The 19,936-nt window shown below is 44.8% G+C and overlaps 1 protein-coding gene and 1 pseudogene across 1 annotated transcript in view; both read left to right on the forward strand.

Moving 5' to 3' along the window:
* Positions 1 to 19,936, forward strand: part of LOC136640035 (netrin-4-like) — a 65,774-nt gene that overhangs the window by 36,305 nt on the left and 9,533 nt on the right. Inside the window, exons 4-7 of the mRNA XM_066614839.1 lie at positions 7,192 to 7,318; positions 9,510 to 9,698; positions 17,269 to 17,482; positions 19,561 to 19,697. Of these exons, the coding sequence (XP_066470936.1) occupies positions 7,192 to 7,318; positions 9,510 to 9,698; positions 17,269 to 17,482; positions 19,561 to 19,697 (667 nt within the window). The remainder of the gene's footprint in view (positions 1 to 7,191; positions 7,319 to 9,509; positions 9,699 to 17,268; positions 17,483 to 19,560; positions 19,698 to 19,936) is intronic.
* On the forward strand, positions 16,228 to 16,348 carry LOC136642755 (5S ribosomal RNA; annotated as a pseudogene).

The raw sequence follows: 19,936 nt of genomic DNA on the forward strand, positions 1-19,936 counted from the left end.
AACAAAAGCCATTGCCCAGGCTGTGCATACTGCTCTTGACATAGACTCAGCCAACATGCTCTATGGTCAGTGTGGACAGCAGCTGTTCTGTGCAGATAGGATGTCAATAGCCCACCTGTGGTCTAATACGTTCACTAGAAAGAATACCTGTGATAAAAATTGCTTTGAACTCAAGCAAGATGGGAGCTAAGCACCAGCTCCCCTGTATGAAGAGAAGGCATGGATTAGCTGTTCTCTCCTCATGCAAAGTGGGAGCTAAGCATCCTCTTTCCACCTTCCACAGGATAGAGAAGAAGAGAGGGGAGGTATTGTTCAGGGAGGGGGCATGCACTCTTAATTTTTCTTCATCAAAATCAGTATTGTCAGGCACAGTGACAGGTGAAGAGAAAGGGCTTCTTGAATTACTCTAATCATTACATTGTCTCCGAGAGACGAATGGAGAAACTCTAAGGCAGGTGTCTCCAAACCCTGTCCCAGGGGCCAGATGCGGCCCGCAGAAAGCCTCTGTCCGGCCCGTGGCCAGCCTCTTGCCTCCTGAAAGCCTCTGGCCCACTTGGCCGAACATGACTGGAACTATGCTCTGGTTGTGTCTGGAGGGTGTTCTAAGGGCCAGAGAGGTTGGCTGAATGAGCCCATTCATTCATTCACTCATCTGTCTCTAATTTATTTACATAAATTTTAAATTTAAATTTTTTTCCCAGCACTTAGCACCATGCCAGATATTTAATGCAGCCCTCTAGCCAAAAAGTTTGGAGACCCCTGCTCTAAGGGAATAGATGAAGGGGTGCCATGGTGTTCCCTCAAACAGTTGATTATCACTGAAAGTATAGTGTATCCTTGTTTTTTGAATCCCTTCCCACCAACAACGTTTGATCAGCCTATAGTTTCAAGTCTTGATCATTGGAATACATTCCCAGGATGTTCGTTTCAACAATGTGAAACCAGAGCATTAGAGTCCTGAGCTAAGCAGATTTCAAAGACTACGAGCTACCTTCAGCTGGATTCTATCTATTTTCTATGTACCTGACATTCTCAAAATCCTGTGTGACTTAATCCTCCATTAACCCGAAGATAACATCAGAAGGTCACCAGTTTGAGGACACAACTGCTGAGAATGGCGAGACCTTGAAGCAGCTGACAATCCGAACTGAGTGATTCCACCTGCTCTTGGTGGGAGCAAGAAGCATCTTGGCTGCTCTCCATGTGAGAGATGGAGCTGCTTGCCAGCCTGCATGGGAGAACTGGAGGCCAGAAGTGAGACCAAACCAGGAAGATCCATTCTGAAATGCTGTTGGTTCTTGAAAGAGATAAACTTCTATGACTGTAAAAATCCCCTTGACGGATTTAGAAACGCCTGCCTATGTAAACTGCCTTGAATATAGTCAGAGGAGTAATCCGATGACCAGAAAGGCAGTATATAAATACCTAGTTGTTGTTGTTGTTGTTGTTATTAAGTAATAATCCCTCCATACTAAATACTCGTTCTCACCATCACCAAAGAGAGATTTGCTTCCAACTCCTTGTCAGATGATGATGTTTATAGTTTGCAAACCTGTACTTTGCAAGTGACTTGGTGATGATTACATGCAGATCATGTCGGTGTCCAAAGCTGCTTTGGCAACACTACAAAGTGAACATGCAGCCCAAAGACATTTTCTGTGAATCAGCAACAGTTGGCTCATTCTGGAAAGGTTCCAGTATTCAACTTCCATTCATCCACCCCGAAAATATACTGATGGCAGCCAAGAAGTAGCAGCCAGGGTACCAGCAATCATCAGCAAGATAAAAGAGGTCAAGTGGAGTAAACACAAAAGGAAGGGAGGAAGGAAGGAAGGAACGGACAAAACCATACAGAAACATGCATCTACATAGTCTGCGTCACAAATGTCTCAGCCAATGCGACTTTTTCCCTTTCTATCTTCATGATGATGACTATGAACATAAGAGGCCTAGAAATCAAACCATTGTGAGAAGAACAGATCATAGTGAGCTCTAATCCTATTCTTGCTCAATTGCACTTTCTGCCAGTTAGCTTCTGGACCCCATTCAAGGTGCGAGTTATTATCTATGAGCAAAAAGCCTGTAAATTTGGTGTGTATGTGTGTGTGTAGGGTGAAGGGCTTGTATATTGCAGGGACCCCATGGGACATACAATGTGTCTCTTTTGGCATACAGTGCATGGGGAATAGGGACATTCCATGAGGCACAGAATGTTGTGGAGCCCCATGATGTCACTTCTGGTTCACTTCCAGCCGTGACCCCTTCAGATGTGTTCTGAGGTGTTCCGAGGGCTGGGGAGTCCGCTCTCTCAAGCCTCTGGAAAGCTTTTTAAAGGTACTTCCAGTTTTACAAAAAACCGGAAGTACTTTTCTGTAATGACTGCATGTTCCTGACTGTGAACCATTTTGAATCATCTGACCTATTCTATCCACATAGCCCAAGCTCTTCATCTGGAGTAGCCAATTGAGTCTATGTGACCTGGTTTAAACAATGCACTCACTCCTGAAGACCAGATAATTTACTGGGTACCGAAATCCATTTGCTCTGTTGTCATATGAGATTTCCTCCCCATTCCACCTTAGGAATGCACCTTGGCTGCCTTGTGACTCATTCCTGTGTTAAAATAATTGCACGGCATTCGTATTGTTTCAACTGGGTCTTACTTGGTTGCTAGAGTGTAATGGAATGTTGGGTGCATGGAACAGAATGTTGGGGACTGGCTTGTAGATAGAAGCCTGAGGGCCCAATCCTATCCAGCTTTCCAGCACCGGTGCAGCTGCAGTGCAGCCCCATAGCTTGAGGAGGCCTCTGTGACTGCCTCCTCAGCACAGGAAGCAGTGCACACCCCATTGGCGTAGCAGCACTGGCACTGCAAAATTGAATAGGATTGGGCCCTTAGGCTGATGTGCAACTATATGTTGAACTTCTGGTGTTCCACGAGTATGTGAGGACTTTAGGAGCATGGCGATACTTAGCCCCATCCTCTCTGTGATCAGAACTTGTCTTTAGCAACAAATGCTGATTGTGGGGTTGGTGGGCGTGTGGCTATGCACATTGGCACCCTCCTAAAAGCCTTCACCTGTTTTATCTCCCTGGGTAGATGAATATTTGTATAGGGCTATAGACAGGCAGGCAGGCAGGCAGGCAGGCAAGCAGATAGCTAAATAACCCCAGCAGCCAGGTGATATCTGTGTCCTAACTCCAGCAGCCTACATCAAGATTTTTATTCGTTCAGGTTTTTTTTTTAAGTTGGTTATTCTCTCATCTGTTTCATCTGGCTCTTTTCACTACTAGTGTATCTTTTATATTTATATTTGTTTTTATTTGCATTTATTAAATTGTTTTTTTAACACTGTACACCGCTTTGCATGCTTTTAATGGAAAAACAGCAAATAAATAAATAAATAAATGGGGCAAGCATACTTGGAGAAACAAACATTTCCACCTTTCAGCTAGCCATGGCACCATGAGATTGGAAGACCCTGAGCTGTTGACAAATAAAGAGAAACAGGAAGCTGAACTAGATGGGCCCTGGGCCTGATCCAACAGGGCTCTTCTTATGTTCTTATAAAGATGGAGGGGGAGCAAGTTTCCCAGTTGTGGAGGCAAGCCTATATGCCCCTACATGACTGTGAGTGTGGTCTGTTCAGGCATATAAATATTCAGTAGACTGAATGCATGTGGTTGGGAGCAGGGCTTATTGCTGTGATCCTGCTCCCGCATGCCTCCCCAAATTGGGTGCATAAACAGGGCTGTTGACTCCAGAGAACTGTATCACTTTCAATGGATGGGGAAGCTCTGTGGAGCTCCCAATTCCAATGAAGTGAATGAGGAAGCTCTGAGCTCTGGGCGCACTGATTGTCTTGAGGCTCAAGTGAGATTAAGGCCACAATCCTAACCAACTTTCCAGCACTGAGGTGAGAGCAATGCACTCTGAGGTAAAGGAACAAACATTGCCTTACTTTGAGGAGGCCTCCATGACTGCCTCCCAACTGCAGGATTCAGCACATGCCCCACTGGCACAGCTATGCCAGGACTGGAAAGTTGGTTAGGATTGCGCCCTAAGTTATATTTACACTGAGTTCTTGGGTTAGGATGGGAAAAAGTCTTAGCAAAGATATCCTCTGAATCTGGTATCATGTTCTACTCACATTCTCGAATAACTGCTTTTAGTAGAAAATATACAACATTACCCTCTCCTCTATGAGGTTTGGATCATCTACAAAACGGATACCTTTCTTTGCCCTACTTCTTCATTCAAAGTATTCATGTTTCTGTTTCAAAGGTCCTGTTATCAAGGACCAAATGGAAAGGGGCATTGTTCTCATGCATGTTTTCTAAAAGGTGCACCTGTGTTAAAACATTTTACTTGTGAATTTAGCAGGATATTTCTAAAATTCAACAGGGTTTTGTATTCAGGAATTTTTTCCTTAGCATATGTTAGAATTGAGATTTTTCCCCAGGCCTGTTTTATCGTATCAAATGTTTTTCAAATGACACTTGACTCATTTCAAATTATGTTTTGTACTCTCTCTCTCTCTCTCTCTCTCTCTCTCTCTCTCTCTCTCTCTCTCTCTCTCAAACTCTCCTTAAATTATAATAACATTTATGGGGTTCTGGATACAGATGGCTTTCTTAGATGAACCTCTAGAGTTGCTTTATATCATGAGTTCTAAACCCTGTATTCTCCCTTGTGGCTAACTGGAGCGGGGGGGGGGGAGCCAGAGAGAGAGCTGCATACCCTGAAGTTTGTGTTCAGTCTTCCGTGAGGAGGCAGCCAACCGCTTTGGGGCACAGCAAAGCTGCCAGCTGGCTGTAGAGAAGCAATGGCATCAGCTACAGCCTGTCCCCATATCTGATCTGAAAGGATTAGGAATGAGTGGAGAGGGAGAGAGACAAATTGCTGCAATGAGCTAGTAATGACTGAGACCAGGAGAGAGGAGTGTTAAAGAGCAAACTTCTTTATTTAAAAAAAAAACCAAAATACATAAATATGTATAGCCTGTCGCCTGCTTATTTTGTGAGCCCTGATGGTACAGTGCAGCCATTTTCAACCTTTTTCAGCTCAGAGCACACTGACAAGGCACTAAAATTGTCAAGGCACACTACCAGTTTTTTACTTACATTTTAATCACTACATTACAATTAATTGTTAATATAATTAATACAATTATATTATTACATGACAAAGAAACTCACAAGAAGCTTGGAGAGGAAAGGGATGAAAAATGTTATTAAAGTGTTATGCGAGAAAGTGCTGGCAAAGAGAGGTCAGATTGAGCACACAGGAGAGCTATGGGGTGAGAGGCATGAAGAGACAGGAGTGAAACAACTACAGGATTCAGCTGGAGTGGGGGGAAGAGAGAACTTGAAGGAAGTGATTCTGAACCTCTGGAGGAGTGAAGGGAGGGACAGTAAGAGGTGCTGACTGCATTTAGGAGATTTGGGGGGCATGTGCCTGTGGGAGGGAGTGGGGTGGGGAGAAGTGCCAATTGCCTGCTCCAGTATTTAAGAAAAAAAAAAGAGTGAGACCAAAAGCCCAATCCTAGGCATGTCTACTCAGAAGTAAGCCCCATAATAGTCAATGGGGCTTACTCCCAGGTAAATCAGGATCAGGTTGCAGCCTGCGTCTAGCTCAGGAGTAGGAGCAAAGCAGCCAAGACCAGCCCCTTTGCTGGCTGCCTGCCTGCTCCTTTTCCTTCTGCTGCACGGAAGGCTCAAAGCAGCCACTTCCGCCGTGTGCGCGGCTGCTACCTGTCTGCTCTGATCTCGCGGCACACCTGAGGCAGCCTCGCGGCACACTAGTGTGGCACAGTGATTGGAAAATGCTGGTACAGTGAGTAGCAGTGGATTTTGACTTTTCAGGAAACACTGCAGAGAACCATCACAGGCATTAGTAGCAAGATTTAAGGGATTTAGGTTAGAGTCCTGCCTCTGTCAGAAATAAAATTTCAGGCTCCTCTTTTGTATGTAACATACAGTGAGGCAGAAGCACAGACTGAGTAGCTGTAACGCTTGGCGTTTGGACCCAGGTGCAAGGAAAAAGAAAGAAGGGCTTTTTCAGCTCTTGCATTCCTCGGCAATGCTTATTCTGCTAAAATGAAAATATGCCTTCTCACAATGAAAGCCAGGCAGGGACGATCCATCCACGATGTGGGTTGCATCAATGGCAGATTGCCTTGTGGGGAAAGAGGACCGCATATTCGGGGTGCCTCCACTCTGCTGCCACTACTGCCTCCTTCTAGCCTGCTGCGGACATGAACTGCATTGATTCATTTTCCACCCACTAAAAGCAAGCAGAAAGCAGATCATCCACCTCCTTAAGAAGTTCTCAATGTGAAGGGAATCCGTCATTCATACAGCCCCTTTAAATAAAACTGGCACTTCTGACACTTCTGCATTTGAGGAAGTTGCACAAGGAGCATGGCAAGGGATATTTTTTTTCATAGTGTAGAGGTCACAGTGGTAGATTCAAGCCAGCATTGGGTGGCATTCTGGGTCGCACCTTTCTTGGAGCCAGAACTTGTGAGCTCAAGACTTCCTTATTTGGTATTGAGCATGGAAATCAGGTCTCATCAGTTGCCAGGAGTGCTCTTTTACAGTCTCTGATTGGCCCTATCTGGAGAAGGCTGACCTGGCCTATCAGAGGTGGCCAGGTTGGGCATTGACCAAGGGCCCATACCCGCCAGAGTGACCAATATTCCCTATCCCAACACAACTGACAGCCCAATCCTTTGTCATTACTTCTACACTCAAAACACAACACACCCTGGTATTCATGATGATAGGTTTTTGAGCGTTCCCTTCAGACATAACTGTGACTTGACTACACCAGGACCACCAGCCAGTATATACATTTGTGAGCGTAAGTCCTTTTGAACTCAATGACACTTTAGCAGGTTTAATTAGTGCTGGATGGTGCCCAGTGACCTCAAGAAGACACCTGAAGAATCACATTTGGAGATAAACCACCAGCTGGGTTACCTTAAACAGGAAGTCATTTGAATAAGTGGAGTGGAAGTGCTTTGAACACTGATCTGCCTTGAAAACAACTACATTGGGGCCGCAAATATGTGTTCAACTGCTTGCCACCAAAACTCTGACAGTCCGCCTGTCGCTCTTTACCCTTAGTTTGAGGCCATCCACCCCTTTTAGTTCTTGCAGTTGTCTGAATATTCTTTGCTCTGACAGGTCCATGGGAAGTGTGTGTGCAGACACAACACCGCAGGACATCATTGTGAGAGGTGTGCGCCCTTGTACAACAACCAGCCATGGGAGCCGGGCGATGGAAAAACCGGGGCACCAAATGAATGCCAAAGTATGTGGGTATGGCAAAGAGGGGGTACAGATGCAGGGTTGCAAAGTAATCCATCACTTCCCACACTGGCAAAGCTCTGTAATAGCCAATTCACAGAGTCTAGATTTATGATGCTGTAGCAGCAGATGGGGAATGGATTGCTAAGTAACTGCATGAAAATACTTTTCAGTCTTTCTTTGTCAGAGTCTCAAATATAAAATATACGTATTTTAAATGTAGCTGGCCTATTTGTTGCAAGACAAGACACCAAGAGCAAAACTCTCTTCAAAGTGATCCTCCCTTTGATTCCTATCATTGTTCCCTAAATATTTAGTCTGCTGAATAAAACAGGCATATGGGTGATAAGGGGATTTTAAGAGTTCACCAGTGCCTCAGCAGATGCCATTGTAGATTGTTCTCCCCCCCCCCCTAATTTTGTTGAATAAATTACAGGTATTCTTTTTTTCTTCTTTTTTTAAAGGTTTATTCACAGTAGGGGTAAGGCTCAAAGCACTGGGGGAAAAATTTATTCAGATTGAGGACGTCTGTGGACAACCATCTAAAATTTGGTCATACGCTGTACTAAAACAAAAATTCCAGTCACTGGAAGAGCTTTATTTTAAAAATCTGAATGTAGTGTCTTGCCTCTAGAGCTCTGTGGTGTGCATAATCCAAATTCTAACCCAGGCACCCTTTTGTCTTCGAACTATGGAGCAATTAGTGACCTGGATGGGGACGCATCCTCTGTAGCCCATTTTACTGTTATTGGCCGAATTTACAAAAGCAGAGTCACTATTCCAAAGGGATTCCAGTTTAAACTAGTTGATGATAAAAAACAGAATTGAACGGCATAGGTCCTTCAGGCAAAATGTAACCCTAGAGGCACTATCTTACATTCCTAGTCTCTTATTATATTACAAAAAATAAGATAAACAAAATCTTCCCATCATTCATGGCTTTAATCAAAAGCAGCAAACTGGCTCATCAGTTTTGCAAATATGCATACAGTAAGTGCTTAATTATTAGCACAAAAAAGGATAAATGCTTAAACTCACAGCCCAAGCCTATGCATACTACTAAGGGTGCAATCCTAATCAACTTTCCAGCACAAAGGTAAGGGCAATACAACTTCAAGGTAAGGGAACAAACATTGCCTTACCTTGAGGAAGCCTCCATGACTGCCCCCCAACTGCAGGATGCAACACATGCCTCACTAGCACAGCTATGCCAGCGCAGGAAAGTTGGTTATGAGTGTGCCCCAAATCCCACTGAGTTCAATGAGATAGACTACCAGGTACGTGTGTCTAGAACTGCAGCCTTGCTGAGGTTTTTTCCCCCTCCTAAATTCCATCTTTTCTTGAAGGTTGCTCAAATGTTATGCTGTACCAAGTTACAGAAATGTTAGTATCTGAGTACATATTTCTAAGTCAATGACTAGACCTGGGTGCATCTTTACATACCAACAATCTGTGTAAACTATATACAGATTGTGCCTATGTTGAATTGAACCTGTGAAAAACTGCACTCAAATATAACTAACCATGATTGTAACCAGGTGTACCCATGTACCCAGGTCAGATTAATGTGTTAACAGCCTTTGTCTGCTCCTGAACCCAGGTATAGTAATTCACATGGAAAGGTATACCTAAGTACAGATAGCTATGTGTGAGTACGCATATTGTGGTACTTGGGTACAGCAGAATGTGTGAATAGTCCTACTAATAGTGCTTGTTGTTACAAAGATGTACCTGACTACTGTCTAACATGTGAACAGGCCTTTGGCTCATACTAATTTTAAAAGGTTGAGATGATAAGGCAGATTCAAAGTATCAGGGGGGAAAAAGGAGGAGAACTCCAATTCCCAACCACAAAAAGAGAGAGATGAACATCACAAGTTGTCAAAGAAGAAAATTAAATATACTTTTGAGAAAAGATCAACACCCAGCAGAGGCATCATGGGTTACGCAGGTTAGGCACTGGCTGAAGACTACGCCCACCTGAGGGCCCACCTGGCCAGGCCAAATGGTGAATCATTAGTATCAGTGACAGTAGCAGCACCAAACGCACCATCATGGCCAGGTGCACTGCAGGGCTTTGCCCCAAAGCACCTAGCACCCTGCTAGCACCAGTATGGCACTAAATTGCATTTGCCTATACTCTAATGGAAATAATATTCTCATTTCTCCTCTTCCTCCTCTTTCTCCCTGGATAGAATGCCGCTGTCATAACCATGCCGACAGCTGCCATTTTGACCGGAATGTCTGGCTCGCATCTGGAAAGCAAAATGGAGGGGTCTGTGATAACTGCCAGCACAACACAGAGGGCTACCGTTGTCAAAGGTGCATGCCTGGTTTTTACAGAGATAGAGGAAAACCCATGTCTTCCCCAGAGGTTTGCAAACGTAAGTCATTTTCAGCCTAATCAAATATAGTGTTCACAAACTACAAAAATTAGGTGCTTCTATTCCTCCCCTTAGAATTTCATCTGTACTTTTTCTATTCATACATTTGTTGATTTTGAAAAGGATCAGTTGCCTTTCAAGCGTTCAAAAAAAAAATCCCATTCAGTGCCAGTTTTCATCCAAGGACTGTTCTAGGGTTTCCATGGATGGATTCTGTAGTTAAAAAAAGATGGTTTAAACCTCTGCTGTTCTCTAAGCTTCAGTGGGTATCTAAAATTACACACGATAGTGGTTGCAGTGCCATTGTCCTACTCTCACACTTCAGAACTTGGATGCAAAGTCTCTCAAATGCTGTAGCTATCTCGTGAGAAGAGAACACCTCTTAAGATGGAGTAATGTTCCCTCAGGTAGAATGTTCTGAATGTTAAGCCCACCTGCTCTTCAAGATTGATGCCAGGGGCTCGACTCTAGGTGCCCCCTTCAGAGGTGAGGCAAAGAGCAACAAGAGATAGTGCTTTTTCAGTGGCGACACACCCTAGCTGTGGAAAGCTCTCTGCAGAGTCACTTGGCTGCTACCTACAGCACTAGCTTTTCTGTGTCTGTTGAAGGCAATTCTCTTCTAATGGATGATTGATTTTATTGTGGCTGTTTCTCTGCTTTTTTTTTTTTTTTTGCTGCTTTTACTGTTCTCTTATTGCTAGTTTCTTGTTTTGTGATTTTAAAAATGCTTTTACTTTAATTCAATGTAAAATGTGCATTGTGGGTCATTTTGGAAGCTTTTGCTGAAAGGCGGCATGAAATTCTTTCCAATAGTGGAACAAAGAAAAAGGCTCCAAGCCATGGGAACCATTGCAATATGATCCCTTCCAGTGCTGCTTGGATGACCTCAAAAGCCCCATACCATGTGGCAAGAGGCCATGTTATAGCTCCTTGTCACAACCATGTTGCTTCTGTTTCCAGGAGGAACAAATCTGTGGGATCTACTAGTCTGCAGCAGAAGCCAACAGTTACAGTGCTGATTAACTGACCATGATGTCACCAAAGAAGGTGCCCCAATCACCAGAGCAGGTGAAAAGTGTCCTTGATAGTTTGAGGGGGTCCTTGACATGGTATCCTCCAGTGCAGCCCCCTGTGAATAGGCTCCCCCAAAGATGGTCTTTCCTGAACCTCTTGGTGGTCTTGGCTGGTGGCCAACACTTCTTCCCACAATGCCCCAGATCAGTGGTTCCCAAACTCCCCTAGGTTCTCCTAGGAAGATAAGACAATTCTTATCTTCAATCTGCAGCTACTTCCATTTTCACATTGGAGATAAGAGCTTTTTACAGAAGCCTCGGAGGACATCAGACGGGACTGTGAGCCTGCAGGACACTACAGGAGGCCAGCTCTGCCCTCAATGTAGAAATAAGCCTCTTGGCAGTGGCCGCATTGTGATGTCTGCAGCATCTTAAGGGAGAATGTCAGGTTGCCCAGTGGATCACGATCCACCAGTTTGGGAACCACCGCCCCAGGTATAAGCATTGTTCTAGGGCACTGTGGTAAAGCATATTGGCTGCCTACAATATGACAGATGGATGCTATTCTTCTGGGGTGGAAAGGCAGGCATCAGCATGACCCCTGTTGGGTGCTATGGCCCTGGCACCCACTCAGAGGTACCATGTTCTGATGGCAGGCCTGAATATATAAACTTATGAATGCTATAGCAAGCGCCTTTAGCTCACTTGAAGCTCAGGGAGAACCTAGCTGAGGCTTGGGACAGTTTTTGATTTGCTAGTATGCACACTTGTCATTTTACTGGTGACCTTGGGCTCTCTTTTCCTATTGCATTGGTCTATATCCTAATGTTTCTGGAATCAACAGCTCTGCTCCTGAACATTTTGATGCCGCTTTGATAGGCCGGATCATGGTTTTCTCTAAACTTGGGTTACATACGGTTTTCACGCTGCGGTTGCCAGGCTCTGATATTGCTTGAATGGCATGTTCACAACACTTCCTCTGTTTCTGTTCTTTTGTGTTTGCCTTTTCTGAATGCTAGTGCTGGCTCAGCCTGCATGGCCCCCAGTTCACCCAACTTTTAACCTTTTGTGAAAGCCCAGAGAACGAGGAGCTGCCTCACTAATCTCATGGTGTGCCTGACCATGTCGCATGACACCCAAGGACTTCTCTCTTGTGGCTCCTCTCTCCTCGGAGATGTCTTGGTAAAAGCAAAGCTTTGTCAAGTCACTGTTCCACATGATTGGATTCCACATCTTATGGTCGCTGAAGGATTTTGTATCCAAGTTCTGGAGCCTGACAGTGGGGCAAAGGCACTGTAGCCAGAATGGTATATTATTGGATATTCACTCAGAGAGCAGCAAAGAAGTAAAACCATTATTTGCTAAGGAATCAACCTGTGGAAACCTTAGAACAGTCTAAGGAGATGAAATTGGACCTCAGTTCACCCTGTGGCTCTTTTGTGTAGTTTAGCAACCTTACTCTCGTTTAGAGCTGAGACAAACTTACTCCCAAAAATTCTCTCCAGATTTCACCTCTGCAGATGCTGGATGTTTATTAGATATTTGTCTGAACATTTGAATATTTGTTTACCATTCTGTATTTCACATTTCATTATATTGATTCTCAGTATTTGGTAACTGACATAATAATATGCCATGTTTGACCATTTGTGTTCTTGACAGTGACTTTTGTTCTGGAAGAGAGACTTCTGTTCATTGTTCTGTCCGTTCTGTCATACTTCTGTCCCTTCAAGGGTAGGTGATTTTCATGAATCACCCCTTAACCCTGCAGTCCTCTGTGTGGTTTCCTTAAGAGGAAGGAGCACTGGGAACTTGTGGCACCTTTTGTAATAAATAATTTATTTTCTGACATACAAGTTGAACAGGGAAGGAAGCAAGCACACTCTGTGGCCATGTAGCCTTGCATTTCCCCAGGATAGATTTTTGCCAGCCGGCTTCAAAAAGTGAGATTTCTTTGCGCTTTGTGGCCAAAACAAACATGCTAATGTTGGCACACACTCTCTTGGGCATAATGCTAATCTCAGCCTCAAATCTGGCAGGTTCGTGCGACTTGCATTCCTAGAGGACAATGGCATTATATGCATTTTACATGCATTGGCAAACAGTTAATGTGCACACAGGGAATTATGAGAGCATCCTCAGACTCAGCTCCCCAGGCAGATTCACAGAGGACAGCATAACTTGTGAAGGTGCCCAAGTACATTCAAACTGCATGCACATAGGTTTCTGGATCTTGTGGACAGAGCCATGCACACATGGTGCATATATGCACACATGGTGCATTTGTATTTGTTGGCTATCCTAAATATGCATGGGGCAACAGAGTTTGTAGGTGCAGTACCCTGTACAAATGTTGTTATATTGTTGTTACACCACAGTACAGCCTTTCCATCAGCAGTCATTGTTAATGACTGATCAGCCACTGAGCAGGACACAAAAGTTCTTTTGTTTGTGCCACACTTTGTCCCCCTGATCTTAAGCAAAAGAGTTGGGTGGATGGGTTGAGATACACCAGTAACTCATGCACTCAGCTTATTTTGGCTGAGAAACCCCATTCTCAATATGCAGGGTTTTTTTCCCCCTGATGCCAGAAAATAACAAATTTGTCACAGAAGATTGCACAGATGTTTGCGGGGTGAGCCATGGCGTTCCCAGCTCAAGTGTGAGAAGAAAGGAAGAAATACTTCAGAAAGGGGGGGAGGGCATCACAGCTCTCTCTTAGTCTCTCCAATGGGTGCTTGGTTAAGGAATGAAAGCAAATGGAAAAGCTGAATGAAATTCTCGATTAATCCCTTGGTGAAAGCCTGCTTTAAGAGTGCTCTTCCATCCAGAGCAAAGTCTCTCGATTAAGCGGAAAACAGGCCCTCAGGCTCCCAAGAAGAAAAGCGGACAGGACTTTCCTCAGTCTCAGAACAGACTTTCAGCATTAGTCATAATCATCCTCTGCATTCTCTCTTAATCACCAGGAAGAGGGGGAAAATGTGTTGTATAACCATTTGAATGCTCAGATGTTAGCCAAATCTTCCTTCAGGAACTTCTCATTGGAAGGGATGAAGAGCTGGTCCTTTAAAATGTTAAAAATCTCAGCCAAAATCTTAACTGAAAATGTGAGCCTTTTGGCCTCTTCCAAGCTTCTTGTCAGATTGCTCATCTTTGACCTCTGTGTGCAGGGGTATGGGGGTGTGTATACTCTTTGGGTGCCAACAGCTGGGGCTGAATGGGGCCAGGCAGTAAACACATCTTGATTTTGATTTAAGAGTTGCAACAGACATTAGGACTCCTGTCATTCTTTAAAAAAAAAGCCAAAAAAATAAAAATTAAAATTAAAAAAAAACCCATGGAATGAGGGCTCTGATTTTGGTTGGAGTAGCAGAATAGGGGGACAGGTAGTGTAACTTTTTCACCTAAAGTTGAAAAAGTACAAGCACAATACAGATCTGAGAAACTGATCTTCAACTAGAGGTGACAAGAGATGAGGTGTCTAGGTTTACTGACACATTAAAAATTAAAAGATCATCAGGTTTGGGTGGCATCCACTAGAGAATTTGTAGTACTAAATTGGTGCTTTCTGACAAAAATATGTAATTTTTTCTTTTGAATTTGTCTGTGCCATAGAAAGTAGTCAATGTAACTCTTAAAATGGGATCTAAGGGAATTGGGAAGTTACAGGCCAATTAGCTTAGCCATTTCTGGTTAACTCATTGATGTGTGTTTCAAGTAAACTGGTGGAAAATATAAGTAAAGAAAAAAGTATGAAGTATGTAGAAGAATAACACCCCAATCCTGAGCTGCCTGCAGTGCCCAGGCTTGGCGGCACTGAGGAGGCCTGCCGCTGAATCCTGTGCCTCCCATGCTACCGCGGGAGGCCTCTCGGGAGACGGGGACGTTCGTCCCCTTCCCCCGAGTAAGGTAAGCAGCCCTGCAATGGGGTTACTATCTTTAGCTTGTAAAGTAAAGGCGCATGTGTCGGACACGCAGCCCTGCATGAGCACCCTGGATCCTGCGGGGTGCAGCTCTGCAAATCCGCCTCTCTCCCTCCCCCCGACACGCCTCTTGCCCGCTCCTCGGCACGCCTCCCACCTGCCCCCGCCAGCCTTCCCCCTCCCCAGAACGCCTCCTCCACACCCCTGTCCACACCCCCACCTCCCATTTTGCAGCGCAGCGGTCCGGGAGACCACCGAGCCGCGGAACTTGGGCCACCACCCAGCACTAGCCCTGCACCAGCAGGAGCCCAGCGGTGAGCCCCACAAATGTGCCTTACGACACATTTTCCACCGACCACAGGATTCGGCTGTAAGCCTTGCTGATGGAGAATTAGCATGGCTTCTTAAAGGGAAATCCTGCCTCACTGACCTTTCCTGGGTTTTTTGACAGCAAGCATGTGGATTGAGCCTAACTGGGCAACATTGTATACTTAGACTTTAAAGCTGTTGACCAAATCCCTTAGCAAAGGCTCTTGAGTAAATTAAGCAATCGTGGAATAAAAGGAAAGGTCTTTTTATAGATTGGTCACTAATTAAAGAACAGGAAACAACTGTTTATTTAGCAGGAATAAACTGGCAATTTTCACAATGGATGGAGTAAGAAGTGGGGATATGCAAGGATCTGTATTGGAACCAATACTTTTTCACTTGCTCATATATGGCCTGGAGCTGGGGATAAACAGTGAAATCGCCAAGTGGGCAGATGGCACCAAACTATTCAATACCAAAACAGATTGACAGCCAATCCTATTTTGCGCTAGAACAGGCAGGCCAGGAGGCCTGCGCTGTATCCAGTGTAAGATTGGGACCAGAAGTGGCTCAGCCGGAGGCAAGGGAAAACTCTTCCTCTGGGTAAGTCACCTTCCTTACCTGGCCTCTGGGTAAGTCACCACAGCCCCAGTGGGTCTCCTCAGACGTGCGCCACCTCAGAAGGTGGCACAAGTCTGAGGAGAACAGAGAGGCTTCAAGCCATTCTGCGCTGCTTGGGGAATAGGGTTGGGATCCAGCATAACAGCCAGGTCCCAACCCCGCCTCCAACTCCCTACCCACCCTTGGAACCACCCTTCGCCCATCCTCCCCAGACCCTTGCGTTGACCGAACTTGGTCGACGCAACCCTCCCTCCCCAAGTCGGCACAGAGGCTGTATACATCCTACTGCGGCCCAGCCAACTCCTGAGAAGGCGCAAACCTGCTTTACAGCACGTTTGCAACCCTCCTGGGCTGGCACAAGGGACTTGTGCTGGCCTAGGGCGCTGTTAGGATTGCGCCCTGAGAAGAACATTAGAGGGATGTCTGCAAATTGGGTGATCGGACAACCAACTGGCAAATAACATTCAATGTCAATAAAGTGTAAAGGTGATTCATACTGGTGCAAAACAAAAAAAAAAATCCAGATTTCACTGATGGAGTCTGAACTGTTGGTGACTAACCAGGAAAGAGATCCTGATGGATAGCTTAATGAAATCATCAACCCAGTGTGCGGCAGCTGTGAAAAGGCAAATTCCATGCTGGGGTCATTCAAAAAGGGATTGAACATAAAGCTGTTCTTTACCCTGCACATGCCTGAGCTCGTCCGATCTCGGAAGCTAAGCAGGGTCAGGCCTGGTTAGTACTTGGATGGGAGACCGCCTGGGAATACTGGGTGCTGTAGGCTTATAAGTACCATAGTCTTTCCAGACTGAAGATTGCCAACCATAGTATTATAATACAAATCTATGGTGCACTCATATTGGCAGTACTGCGTACAGTTCTGGTTACATTTCAAGAAGGATATTGTAGAGGTAGAACAAGTGCAGAAAAGAGCAACCAAAATGAAGAGGGGTTTGGAGCACCTTCTTTATGAAGAAAGACGACAGTGTTTAGGGATGTTATGTTTAGAAAAAAGATGCCTGGGGGCAGTAACATGGCTAGAGGGGGTTTTGCAGGGCACCTCACTGCACCATGCAAGTGGCCCCTCCCGCTTCCCTTTGGAGCCATTCCAGGCTGCTAGAGCAAAATGGAGGCTTTTGTTTTGCTCTAGCAGTCTGGAATGAGTCCGAAGGGGAGGGGGAAGGGCTGCTTGCACAGTGCCAGGAGGTGCCCTGCAAAACCTAGTGCTTTGCACCCCCCTCTAGCTATGCTACTGGCTGGGGAGAATATGATCAAACATGAAATCAGACATGGTGTGGAGAAAGTGGGGAGAGAGAAGTTCTCCTCTCACAACACTAGAACCAGGGAAACTGAACGGACACATTCATGGAGGAAAAGTCCATCAATGGCTGCTAGTCAGGATGGCCATATGCTGTCCCCAGTTTCAGCAGTAATATGCCTCTGTCAGCTGCAGGGAAGCAATGATCAGAGGAAGGGAGTATGCCTTCCCAGAGGCCTCAGGCTGTACTGTGGGCAATGGGATGCCGGATTAAATAAGCCTTTGACCTGATCCTGCAGGGCTCTTCCTATGTTCTTATCTACGAATGTTGTGTTTATCTTTCGGACAGAAAACCGAAGAACACTCATTGTTGGTAAACCTTGCAGAGCTCCTGCCCATAGAGATGAAATTATAACCTCAGTGACATTTTATACATTCCCTGTTAGCCTGTTCCTGCCAACCTGTGGGCTCCGTGAACACAACCTTCAACCAGAGCTGGAAATGCCACCCCAAGACAGGATTCTGCTATTGCAAGCCAGGTGTTGCAGGCCCAAAATGTGAAAGGTGTCTCTTGGGATACTGGGGCTTTGGAGAAAATGGCTGCCGATCTTGTGACTGTGCCAGAGACTGTGACAAGCTCACGGGAGAGTGTCTCAATAGGTGAGCAAGCTCCTTCTTGTGAATAATCTGCACGATTCCTAAGCGGTTACATCTAGCTGAGAGGAAAGCGTCCTGGAACAGTGTGGATTCTGTAATTATCACGTAATAAGATCACTGTATGAAAGGCTTGCCTGGAGAGTTCCTGCCATGGGTCAGTGATAGCTCACAATGTATAGTCCCTGCCGTGGCTTACAGGTAGATAGTTCCTGCCATGGATCAGTGATGTGTTTCTCAAGAGGTGAATTTACCTATAGCTTTTTCCCAATCTCCTTCTTTAACCTCCCAAGAATATGTTTTCCTGCACTTACTGTAGTGACTCACAGGAAACAAGATGATAAACCTCTTGTTTGGGCTGCTCCATTTCAGACTGTTGGTGTGCTTCACATGACTGAACATTCCTATGTACAAATACATTCCCTGCACATAGAAAACTAAATGTTATTTACAAGGGGGCTGACTTGACAGCCAGTGTAGTATTTGTGACTGACAATACTCTCTCACTGTATGTAGCTGTGTTTCGGGATCTCGTATTTGCTATCCAGTTGTTTTCTGCTCATGAAACTGAAACATTCTCTAATAAAAAGTTAATTTGTTTTAGACTAGAACCCAGCACATCTAGGTTTAAATCCCCCCCTTAGCCTTGAAACTCACTGGCTGATGTTGGGCCAGTCACTCTTTATCAGCTCCTCGATCTCATAGAGATGTGAGGACAAAAGGAGGGATAGGGAGTCAATTATACAATACTTAGCTCTTTGGAGAAGTGGTGGAATATAAATATGGGGCAGGGGAAGACCTTAGAGAAAAGAGCTCACAGGATGAAGGCATCATTCAATGTTAGAGCACCTGGTTTGCCTGCAGAAAAATCCAGGTTCAATTCCTATCCCTTCCAGGCAGAAAAGACCAAAGCCCAAAGAGGCAGTGTAGGCAATTCTGAACTAGACAAACCAACAGTCTGAATTGGTATGAATGAGGTGTCATTTAGTAAGACAGTGCCATGCCCAGAAAACATTTCTTTCAGTGGTTATGAATTAACATGATGAGCAGTTTTGTGATTTTGAGATTTTGAGTTGACAAACAGCAGGAAAGAGTCAAGCAGACCCACTTATTCCCTAGTAGCCTTCCACTCCCTTTTTCGACCTCTCTAATTTCTCAATCCTATGCAGATCTTATAGTGGCGGATTTCATGATTCACCACCACAAGTTCCAGGCCAATGGCACAAAAGCCACCCTACCATTCTTAGGCTGGGCATGCCAGTGCAAAGGCCCAGAGGCTATGTGCAGGCCCCACTAGTCTGCAGAACTGCCTCCATCCCTAGTTGTCATCAGGCAGTCAGCAGTGAGGGTAGAAAGGGGGAGAATCCGGGCTGAGAGCAGACCAGGCTGAGAGCAGTTCACAGGTGGAATGGGGAGGATCTCAGTGGCAGCAGCTCATACCAAAATCCTATGCTCCCTGAGTTCCCTCAGACTTAAGGCACTCTAGACTTATGCCGCTGCATGCTCCAGCCCATTGCAGGATAGGATTGGACTCTAAGCTACTTTTTGTACTTTTTTGTTTTGGTAAGCCAGGAGGAATAACCACAGGATTGCCTGTCCCATGTAGTTTTGGCTGTAATATCAAGGCCCCAATAATGTCCCCCAGTTACACCATTCGCATCCTTGAGATTGCCAGAATCTTAACAATTACTGTTTATTTCTATGGACCTGAACCTTGCGAGCTGTGAACTAATGATTTTAGGATATTTAAATATAATCTAGACCTTTAGCTAAGAATGTAGTTGCCTTTAATTAATTACGACTAATGCTTCTACAGTGCCGCAAATTAGATTGAATGACCCTTGAAATCTTTTCCACATTTAACGGTTGCATGTTTGTATATAACAGCCAGCTAGCAACGTCTACCTGCAAGCTTTCTGTGCTTACAATTGCTTGTCAAAAATATAGAGCAAACTTTATCTCACTGTTATTGAGTAATAGGTGCATGAAACAGAGGCTACCTGACAGCTAAACATCCCATCCCATAATCTGACTCTTCCATTCTGACCATCCTGTTTCAGTTGTTCCTCTTTTTTTCCTTCCAGTTATGACAATCAGGGCTTTTTTGATATTCCCATTGGTGGGAGAATCCCAGACCTCATTCAGACACCAGCCAATGAAAGTGAAGATGACTGGCAATGGAATGACCATGAACAAGGATTTTCTGCACTGAGACATCCAGGTATGAACTGATATTCATTCAGAAAATTGATAAAAGCTAATTGTCACTTTTACAATTTAGTGGAGCATTTCAGATTTAAAGAGTTTAGGAATACTATTGACACCATTTATAAAACACTCACCAAGAACAGAAAGTCCATAAAGCATCATAGTATCACATTCAGTACTGAGCATTGAATGTGTTTACAAGCCTGGAATCCTATAACTGGGGAATCTTCCCCCCCCCCCCCCCACACACAC

Source organism: Tiliqua scincoides, chromosome 2 (assembly GCF_035046505.1).
Source record: "Tiliqua scincoides isolate rTilSci1 chromosome 2, rTilSci1.hap2, whole genome shotgun sequence".
NCBI classification, from domain to species: Eukaryota; Metazoa; Chordata; class Lepidosauria; order Squamata; family Scincidae; genus Tiliqua; species Tiliqua scincoides.